This window comes from Acartia tonsa, chromosome 1, assembly GCF_053477335.1.
Source record: "Acartia tonsa isolate MP-2025a chromosome 1, ASM5347733v1, whole genome shotgun sequence".
NCBI lineage: Eukaryota > Metazoa > Arthropoda > Copepoda > Calanoida > Acartiidae > Acartia > Acartia tonsa.
In genome coordinates, this window is record NC_137260.1 from 29,369,156 (window position 1) to 29,380,518 (window position 11,363).

General features: G+C 34.3%; 1 protein-coding gene across 5 annotated transcripts in view; it reads left to right on the plus strand.

Moving 5' to 3' along the window:
• Rich (Guanine nucleotide exchange factor subunit Rich) overlaps positions 1-11,062 on the plus strand; it is a 41,534-nt gene extending 30,472 nt beyond the window's left edge. The window contains exons 18-30 of one of the 5 annotated variants that reach the window (XR_013882648.1): positions 1,038-1,156; positions 1,579-1,737; positions 2,021-2,805; positions 2,949-3,027; positions 6,094-6,209; positions 6,475-6,594; positions 6,847-6,979; positions 7,208-7,263; positions 7,766-7,828; positions 8,222-8,281; positions 9,515-9,631; positions 9,893-10,635; positions 10,805-11,062. Coding sequence is in view for 3 of the 5 variants with exons in the window: in XM_080172688.1 (XP_080028814.1) it covers positions 1,038-1,156; positions 1,579-1,737; positions 2,021-2,805; positions 2,949-3,027; positions 6,094-6,209; positions 6,475-6,594; positions 6,847-6,979; positions 7,208-7,263; positions 7,766-7,828; positions 8,222-8,281; positions 9,515-9,631; positions 9,893-10,577 (2,492 nt within the window). In the remaining 2 variants the exon portion in view is untranslated. The other 4 variants (XR_013882649.1, XM_080172688.1, XM_080172675.1 and 1 more) reach the window with 4 other exon arrangements.
• The last annotated feature ends 301 nt before the right edge of the window (positions 11,063-11,363 follow it).

The following is an 11,363-nucleotide window of genomic DNA, read 5'->3' on the forward strand; positions in this document are numbered from 1 at the left end:
GTAAATATTCATCAATATAGCTTCTCTATGAATGTTAAACAGTCATTGGTTCTGCGGGTCAGCCATGTGTTTGGTTTACAAGAAATACTATATGTCCATTATTTATCATATTTATTTTTACATGATAACAAAATTGAAATATACCTTTATGATTTTCTTGAAAGATTATAGTCCCTAATTATGGTTGTTTTCAGCGCCAAACGGAGAGCAATGTAAATTAGATCCCGGGACCCGTATAAACGGCCACCTAGATAATAGTTTGCCTAATGGTAACTATACAAACCACCACTACTGCCTAGCACGCACTATTTAAACAGACATGGACAATTGTAATCTGATCATTCATTCAGAAAAGAGGACACTAACCTCTCGGTATCTTACCTGAACCTATTATGTCTTACTCAGATTACTTTTGTCCTTGTTTTTTTTATTCTTCACTTTGCTCTTTTGTTATATAAAAGTCATGAATGGACGAAGGAATAAAACTGGAAATTTTACACTTCCCTTCCTTATGTCAACAAATATGATTATTCACATGGCCTTTTTAGTCTTTGTAAACATAATGCCCATATTATGATATGGTTTGTATTTTGGCATTGTTTTTCAGTTAATGACAAAATCGCCGGTAAAACAGTAAAAAATATCTAATCTCGATGTATTAAGTATTTTCTTCAATTCAAATGAAACTGGAAATCTAAATATGAAAATATTTTTTTTCTCACTTATTTTTCTTTGCTCTTAATGGATGGGATATGACACCCAAAAAAAATATTTTGCTTTAAAAAAATATGTTTTCCTTTTTTAGGTGCCTTAACCCTGACATTTTTATTTTCTTTATTTTTTGTGTATGACACGCTTTTATTGGTGGAAGGGCAACATTGTTTACGTGGTTTTCAACAACGTGTTTTTTTCTGATATTCATTTAATTTCTAAAAAGCTTTATCCGCTATTAAAACTTATGGTTTGGGCTGAAGTGTTAGTGCATTTTATTTTATTTTTTCTAATTGAACTAAAAAAATTTCAATTTTGTTTGCTAGGCGTATGTTTACTGAGAAAACTTCAAGGTGTAGATGCTGGATTATTGTCCATCCATCCTGCTTGTGTTGTTTCTGTCTCACTCTCACATTTGAGAACTGAATCTTTCAGACAAAGAAAGGTAATTTATTCTGAATTGTGTAAATACAGAAATACTAGCAAAGCGTTATCCATTCTATCTGCTTCTCTGTGTTTTCAACATTTTCGCATTGAAATACCAATCACTTTGATTTATTAATGTAAAAAGGTATGGAAATATAAGTATCTTGACCTATATGAAAATAACTTAGTTAATACTGTAGATTATTTATGTATCGCTACATAGTATAGACTGATTTCCGCAGATAATAAAATGAAAAATCTCATTTTTGTTTTTTAATCGTGGATAACTGTCTATAATACGATACATGATTTTTTAGTATGGCTTATATCCAGATTTAACCCATCGGATTATAATCAGTTTCGAAGCCTTTCCAATCTAAATATTTGTTAAAAACATTGTAGAAATTGTTAGGTATTATAACTTATATTCCAAAAATTCAGGAGAGTGAAAGAGAATCTGTAGAACGTGAAATGAGTAAGGACACAGCCTCCTTAATATTGAACGTCAGTGGTAAACTTGTACTGGTACAGCGAGAAAGGACGAACACAGATGAACTTCTGTATTCTGCCCCTACAGTTTTAGCTGGACAATGTGAACAGGTTACTCATTGTTATTTTATATTACTGCTGCAATAGAACATATGTTTTTTAGAACTGATAGCGAAAACTACTTAACTTACCACAATTTTTTAGATTGGTTTGAAATCTGTCATATTTTTAAATCCCATCTGATTTTCTTCCCTTTTCGGGTTTTTTTTCCACACTTGTACAATTAGATGCAAACTGATGATATTTTTATAAAAGAAACATTGTGTAATGTGTGTAGGAAATTAATAAAACATGTTAGAGGAAAATATTTTTTTTAAATGATTTATTATTTTAGGTTTGGTTACCCCGACAGCCCTGCAGTACAAAGCCCCACCTGACTTTGTCCCTATGGCTTTATTGTGGGTCAGCCGGGATGAAAGTTTGGCTCCCGCTTTTCCCAAAAGATGACGACTCCCATCATACATTTATGGCGCGAAGAATTATGTTACATTTTCCTCTACAAAATATATATCCATTATGTATTTTGTTCAAGCAAGCTATTATTGTTGGAGTTGAGAATGACACGCACTTGTTCACATCAAATCAAGTTGGACCATCACAGTTACCTTTCTGTACACTAGAACGTGTTAGTCAAGTTTATTTACATCAGCTGCTGCGACAGCTTATCCGACGAAATCTTGGCAACCATGCTTGGGAAATTGCTAAAAGTTGCCTAGATCTGCCATATTTCCAACACAGCCTTGAATTGTTGCTTCACTCAGTACTAGAAGAGGAGGCCACAAGCAAGGAACCTATCCCTGATGCCCTGTTGCCCTCCATAGTTGATTTTATCCGCTCATTTCCTGTGTATCGTGAAACAGTAGTTCGCTGTACTCGCAAGACTGAAGTGGCCTTGTGGCCATATCTATTTGCAGCTGTTGGATCAGCTAAAGAATTATTCCTAGAATGCATGAGCAAGGATGAATTAACTACAGCTGCTTCTTATCTAATAGTGTTACAATCCTTGGAACCAGCATCAGCAGCTAAGCAGCATGCTACACAACTCTTGGATGCTGCCTTAGATAAAGGAGCTTGGGATTTGGCCAAAGACTTGTCAAGATTTCTTCGTGCTATTGATCCAGGAATGAATACTTAAAAATTTATCATATCTAGACTACCTGCATCCATAAATAATATCCTGATTCATCTTTAAAAAAAATAAAATTAACTTTAACATTAACATTCCTAAATCTTTTTATGAATACCTAACGTATTTGTGTATTAGATGAGTGTGAGGAAGTAACATCACCACGTAGTATGGCTGTTCTACCATCATTTCCTTCACCAATGTCACCTACCCAGGTAAAGATATTGATAACATGGTTAGAAATAGCATCACCTCGTTGTATGGCTGTTTGTACCATTATTCCTTTACCAATGTCACCTGCCCAGGTAAAGATATTGATAACATGGTTAGAAATAGCATCACCACACCACGTAGAATCAGGGATAAGGGATGGGAAACGTAAGAAAATATTATTCCAGGCCTATTTTCCAACTAGGCCTAAAAAACTAGTTTCGGGATGACGCAGTAGTTAGATTTGAAAACTATGAACAATGATGAAATAGCTATTATATGAATGCAAAGAAAAAAAGTATAGAATAGAATTCAGGTAGTTGATTTCACCTATCATAAAATATAATAAAAACTTTTCAAAGAACCAATATGTTAGTGGCTTTAAGTAGAATCCCGTTATTACTTCGCCAACCCCCCCCCCCCCCCCCATTTAAAAAAAAGTTTTTTTTTGAGATGGTTAAATCTGATTTATTTTCAAACATTTTAAGGGGGGATCTACTTCACCCCAAAATTTGTATATAGAAATAAACACCGCTTTAGCTCCCCAGCTTTAATAAATAAATTAAGTAATGTAATAAGTACATGGGTAACATTCTATCAACTAAGGGGGGGGGAAGTTTTGACACATTTGCGTAAACAGGGAGTATAGGCTTTATCTTTGGACTGAGAGGATAGGTTATTAGGGATAAAATCATTCTTATATGATGAATTTTCCCAAGTTTTAAGATTTTTTGGATAGGCCTCCAGGTTCCGGAGCTCCAGGCCTCCAGGCCCTCTCTGTACAGGTAAAAATAAAAAAAAAAATTTTTTTTTGAAGAGTTAGAAGTCAACTTATGAAACAAAATATGCGTTTTTTTCTTCAAATATGTGAATAACATTCAAAAATATGCATATTTTGTTTCATAGGTTTACTTCTAACTCTTCAAAAAAAAAATTGTTTTTCTAATTTTTACCTGTACAGAGAGGACCTGGAGGCCTGGAGCTCCGGAACCTGGAGGCCTATCCAAAAAATCTTAAAACTTGGGAAAATTCATCATATAAGAATGATTTTATCCCTAATAACCTATCCTCTCAGTCCAAAGATAAAGCCTATACTCCCTGTTTACGCAAATGTGTCAAAACTTCCCCCCCCCCCTTGTTCCATAGCAAACATATAAATTAAGAATTAAAAAAAAAAAATTTATTTTACGTTAAATATTAACAGAAAAGTTCAATTAAGTGTGCAATAATTTTTACCAAAATTAATGAAATTTTTTTTTTAACAAAACACAGTACACTTTTATTTACATATTGAACTAGTTTTGTATTTGTGATCATTTAGATGGGTTATCAATTCCACATGAAATGTAACTTTTAAATTGTCTAAAGACATGAGTTTTTCACATTGTTCTAAAGTATAAAATGTTGAATCCTACTCAGTCTTCAAAAAACGATCTCTCAAGTTATGTTTTGCTATATGGACATTTATTAATGTGTAAATTTAATAATAAGTTGATATGATTGAACGTCATATATATTGTTGTCATTCTAATAGCAGAAAGTTTCCATTGTTTCTTTCTAATAGCAGAAAGGGGGGGGGGGCGAAAGTGACACTTTTTGAAACCAAAACTAAAAGTCAAAGGAACTCAACTAAAAAAAGAGTTACAGGTCTGACATTTTGCATGGCAGTTGCTTTATAGGGGTACAATATGGAACTGTGAAGAAACGGCGGCGCAACCGCCGAAAACCGCCGAGAAAAGGCAACAAAAATTACGGCGGGAAACGGCGGTTGCGCCGCCGTTTCTTCACAGTTCCATATTGTACCCCTATAAAGCAACTGCTATGCAAAATCTCAGACCTGTAACCCTTTTTTTAGTTGAGTTCCTTTGTTGACTCTTAGTTTTGGTTTCAAAAAGTGTCACTTTCGCCCCCCCCCCCTTTATGTTTGGTTGAATTAATTTAGCCAATAATGAACTGGGGGACGCGTTTGTTATTAATTAATTGGTTAATGCTAAAAGCAAGTTTCAGGCTATTGGATATTGGCCTACAGCCAATGAGGAACTGGGGGAAATGAGTTGATTTTATAGGCAAAAAAGAAAAGTTGCCCCATCACTTTTAAAAGGAGGCTGAGACCTAATTTTCGGTCAGGTTTCCCATCCCTTATCCCTGCGTAGAATGGCTGTTCTACCATCATTTCCTTTACCAATGTCACCTGCCCAGGTAAAGATATTGATAACATGGTTAGAAATAACATATCGACCTAGTTTGGCTGTTCTACCATCATTTTCTTCACTAATGTCACCTGCCCAGGTAAAGATATTGATAACATGGTTAGAAATAGCATCACCACACCACGTAGCATGGCTGTTCTACCATCATTTTCTTCACTAATGTCACCTGCCCAGGTAAAGATATTGATAACCATGGACCGGTTAGAAATAACATCACCACGTAGTATGTCTGTTCTACCATCATTTTCTTAACTTTTTTTTTTTTTTTTTGATTAGCCATAGTTTCTTAGAGTTTGGATCTAAGACTCCTGGAGTATGTTGAGACACTTTTGTATAGCCATCAGGGCCAGCTCAAGCTCCACGTTCAAGTATGACTTGACACGCTGTCTCATGAGAGCTCCTCGTTATTACCTCACCCTCGCCGATTTTTGAGTATGGCAGGTGTTCCAGATTAAGTCACCGTAATGAATGACACTCTCCTCAGAGGAGCCTGGAATTAAGGGATGTGTTGCTATTATACACATGATTATTAGGCTTCCAAACTACCTAACAATCTCCCTTCCAACGCAACTGGGGGAGGTTGCGTGAATCCACATTAGAGAATTTGAGACAACATGTTGTGATTGCAACACGAGTGGGTTTGAACTCGAATTCTCATAACCGTAACTCAGTGCATTACCACAGAGCTACGGTGCCCCCTTATTTTCTTAACTAATGTTACTTGGAGTAGTGGTTATTTAAATGTCTTTTATGTAAGATGTAATTAATAAGTTATCAAGAGAATCGTTATAATAAAGATCTGTTACCACACTGCATTTGATTAATACATAAAAGTGTTTATTATTAACTTGTGTTGTTTAGGCCGGAGAGGAGGATTTATCCCTTGTCCTTGGAACTTTGGTAGTGCCCAGATCCAGGTCAATTTCTACGGCTGCAACCAAACCTGCACCACTTCCGGATCACCAAGCTTTAACAAGGTAATGATAGATTTAAAAATCTGGGCTTTGAAGTAGAATTAATCCAGAAGTTACCAACAACTGAATTAATTCGAAAATATATCTGATCTGGTAACTTTAGCTAATTTTATCATGATTTTGGGGGTCTTCGAATACTAGTAAAGACGAACTTTTTATCTGTCCTATCTTATTCCTGGAATTAACCCAGAAATAGCTTTTAAGATATAATGCAGTTAGGCAGAACTGATGTAAGAAAACATTAACATTAAATCATAAATCTGTTAAGATCTGTAAGCGAGAAGCCTGGACGATTGCGGAAGGCCTCCAGTTCCTCCAGCCCTAATACCAGTAAAGATGGAACTGCAGAGGAATTCTTTATTGATACAATCTTTGCAAGACATGCCAGGTTAGTTTTCCTGTAGGTTTCCAAAAAAATAGAAAAAAGACTGAATCTTGAGTTTTAAAAGGAGATAAATTAAAGGAAGTAAAACAGTGTCACACCCGCCCTCCCTCTTTCAATACTTAGCATGATATTTGTTTATGATATATGCAACTTCAGTTGTAGATACGTGTTTTTTTAGTGATGACAAATTGACAATGCTTTGAAAATATTTTAATGTATGAAAGACTTAATTTGTTGACACTAATTTATTTTTAGAAAATTATTATCTGCTGGCCGATTAGGGGATCTGGGCAAGTTTTCTGCCCACCTGGAGTTTCAGCTGGTATCCTGGCTGCGTAGGGAGGCGGGTAGAGCGGCTCAGCTGCAGGATTTTACCTGGGCTGTCTCAAGGAACATGTTCTTACAATTCTGTTTGAAAATGTATGACTTTCAAAAGAAAATTACTTAAAATATTTGCTTAGAACCAATACTAAGCAAAAGCATCCTTGTAACTGCAATTTAACTATGATATAAATACTTACTAAAACCAACGGCCATTTTTTCAACTTGTGATCAAAAAAGAAAAAAATAGGAAAATAAATTTCCATGAAGAAAAAAATAAGACATGTATTTGTATAGAATTCACGAAGATTTTGACTGGCCTTGGCCATTGCATTCAAATGCCTCTTCAATAGGAAAGAATTAAATACTTCAGTAATTTGTAAGCAAATCTTGTTTCGACTCCTCCCTTTAGATGTCAGAATAGTTATTTCTTTCATCGTATTATAAACCGCTTTCCGCGGATATAGAATGTACAATAATAAGATTAAAACTAGTTTTTTTAGCCCCTTCGGCACCTCGGGGCTAAAAAAAACTAGTTTTAATCTTATAATTGTACATTTCTATATTCGTAGAAAGCTGGATATAATACGATGCTAGACATAGTTTTTTCGTATGGATGAGAACCGGTTCCTATCCACCGGATTCGAATGAATACGAGAAAATGTAAGATCATCTACTCATCCCTAAGATTTTTGTAACAAATACCTATTGTGCGACATCCGTAACTTTTTCTTCCATACATCGAGGAAGCATATATTATACAACCTTAAAATAAATTAGATGCAGAGTTTTCTATCAATCGTTATCATTTATCAGTTGTTCTCATGCAGTATTTAATATAAACTTTCTTTAAAGAATATCGAAGCAGAACTTCCTCTCATCTTTCTTATTCTGGACAAGAAAGTTCTAATTACAGGTAAAGAACATATCAGTTAGATTTTTTTCTTCACACCATGCTTATTATTTTTTAATTTCTTAATTTTTTTACTTCTAAATATTATTTTGACAAATAAACTGCGTTTTCCCTCAAATTGTCTTGTTGAGTAAGAACCGACCCCTACCCCCCCCCCCCCCCTTATTTTATAACAAAATTGACAATAAGAATGGAGGGGGTAGGCGGGGTGTAGATAAGTATTATTCGTAAATATTATAGCCCATAGTTAATTTGATCCTATACTTTGTATACATTTTTTAAATGATTCTTTGTTCTTCCTTTTCTAGTTTTTTTTACTGTTCTAGAATGCTTTAAAGTTTTACTTAGTTTGTTAATAGCATTAAAGCTGAGATTTTTCTTTCAATTTCTGTAAAGGTGCGATAAAAGGGAACTGGAAGAGAAATTAGGGAATCTTTATGTCGATTGTGGCGACAGGTAAAGATTTATTTAAATGTTGTGGCTATTTTTTGCATGTTTATTTTTTTTGTTTTTATTTTAAGCAAACCTTTCCTATTGATTGATTTATTTTTTATTTTACTTTTTTAAACACATTGGTTACTTTGTTAGTACTTTGAAATTCTTAACTGTAAGTTATTATTATTAACCATATATCAAAATGAAAGATTCCGAAACATTGTAAATTTATAAAATTCAATATTTAAAATTTTATACAGAGATCTCAACGGATATAACAATGCCCGATAAATTCTTGTAAATCCTCAATGATACACAAAATTACCAATTCTGTTGATAACAATTATGGTTGAAACGTGTAAACACACAACTTATTGAATCAACCAATAAAAATTCACTAAAGTCCCCAAAGTTGTTAAGCCAACTAATAAGAAAACGTTATTATAAAACTTTGGAGACTATTGTAATAACAGCCAATTGCTGATTTTATAGGATCTAAATTATTTCTTGTTTTAAGGATTAATTGATGTTGTAAAAATAATTATAAAGAAATTAAAGGGGGGGGGGGGTTAATGCAACCATCTCGTAATCAGTGAGTAAATGGCACTTACAATTCGAATTTCGATCTGAAGTTTTGCATGAGTAATCCTTGGTAGGTCTATTTTCCCTAAATCGAACAAAAAGTTGAAAAAGTAACGGCTAACGGCTCAGCCGTTTAGCCGGTTTTTGGCTATTTTTAGGGCAAATCTGCCATGAATTATGTAGGAATCAACTTTTTGAAACATATTTTTGCTTTAAATCATGTGAAATGATACAAAAAAAAAAAAGTTTTAGATTTCTGGTACCAGCAACTAGCGGCTAGAACCGTTTGAAAGCGTTTTGGAGCAGCCTAGAGTATTATGTGGAGATAGGTTTCGTGATGATTTCCCTTAAAAATAGTTTTAAAAATGGCTAAACTGCTGAGCCGCCAGCCGTTAGCCGTTACTTTTCCAACTTTTTGTTCAATTTAGGGAAAATAGACCTACCAAGGATTACTCATGCAAAATTCCAGATCAAAATTCGAATTCTAAGTGCCATTTGCTCACTGATTACGAGATGGTTGCATTAACCCCCCCCCCCCCCCCCCTTATATTCTGCCGATTTACAAAATCTATGAGTACAATATTTTATCATGATAATTTTGAATTATGATTGTATTGATTGAGAAATAAGTGAGAAAAATGATTTTTTGTAATTGTGATAATTTTACTCTAGACCTGAAAGTGGATATATGTCAACATCAACAGGGCGCCAAGTATCAGAACAATCTCTCTTGTCAGAACAAGCTGTAGACGCCATGCTTAGGGTCAGAGATAGAACAGAACAGCTCAGGTATATTATTATCTCTTTTCTCAGACACCATTGTCATTATAATGTATTGGCGCGATACAGGTGCAACTTAAATTTTTTACAAATACTTGAATAAGACATTTACGTAAAATTCTGTTTTTGTAAGCTTGATATTAATTAAGCTTATTGGTCTTTTTTATCCTCCTTTAGATTTAAAAACATAAACGCTTTCTTTGGCATTTGAAAGGAGACATACGCCATTTGATTATATTTCCTGATCCATACTTTTATATGATGTTTTAGTGTATTATCTGAAGATGAGGACGTAGGAAGCATTTGTGGCAACTTGCTCAACTCTCCATGTATAGACCTCCCACCGCCCCTCCCTCCATCACAGCCTGTGCCCGCTAATTACGCGGAGAATGATTCCCCACCCAGACGTGAAGTGCAACTACGGTACATGCTTCAGATACTAATAGAAGCAGGATGTCTAGAATGGGCCACCATCGTATCAATTGTACTGCAGGATGCCATGGCCATAATAAGAATAGTGAATGCGGCAAGATCTGGTACTGAAGCACAATCTGTGGTCGAACGTTTACATGACGGATTTTTACAAATTGAGCACAGCAATCACAAAAATTTAGTAGGTTATTCTGGTTTTATCAACAGTATTCAACCGCAAATTAAGACTCTAGAAAAATTTCTGACGGCTCTAATGCCTCTGGCAGCTAATACCCAACCAAATCAAGCCGCTAGCCAAACTAACCAGTTGAAACCGCCCGTACAAAAGCATACAACCCCTCCGATCCGTCCAACGCTACCGCGAACGCTAAGCGATCCTGTAAATGCACATGGCAATGTATCAAATTCGCCGCCCCAACAGGCCAGCACTCCAAAGCAACGTCCGGCTAGTCTCAGCGATAATGATAATGAAGATTTGCATCTTGAACCGGAAACGGATCCGGGGTCTTGTATTATATCCTAATACCAAGGAGCTTTGGAAGCTTAGGTGGATTATTTCATTTTAAAAGTAGACGTTCTAAGTAAGGTATTATGTTCTAATTTATCTTCCTGCCTTAATCTTTGTATTTTGCCTTGAGAAAAAAAACTTTTTAACCGAGTGAAAAATTATAATATATTAACATGGAATTTCTTCAAATAATTCTGATTTTATAAACTCACAAATTCCTTCCTTAAAACGACTTATTACAGAATGATAATAATTACCTATTAGGTAGAAATGTTTCATAATTTAAATTATAATATTTTTATATTTATTGAAGTAATAATGCAATAATGATCATCGATATAATTGTAATATTAATGAACAAAAGGGTTGACAAAAACTCGAAATAAATCTCGCATCGAGATTTGTGATTGAATAATCTGTGATTTTTAAAAAATTAGTATTATTTCATTTATAATATCTATTCCAGTTCAGATAATAAGTCTTATTTTTATGATAAAGGGGTAGTTTCACGGAATGCATTTGAACTTAATTTAGTGAACCGCATATTTTATCCTGGTTAAATGGTTAAACTACATTTATATGGCATATATTTGAAAGATTTTCAATTTTCTACCACGTAGTTTTTAAAATATCAAGACTTGAAAATCATCCTTCTAAATTGCATATATCACAAAAAGACGATTTTCAAGTCTTGATATTTTAAGAACTACGTGGTAGAAAATAGCAATTCTTTCAAATATATGCCATATAAATGTAGTTTAACCCATTAACTAGGAAAAAATATGCGGTTCACTAAATTAA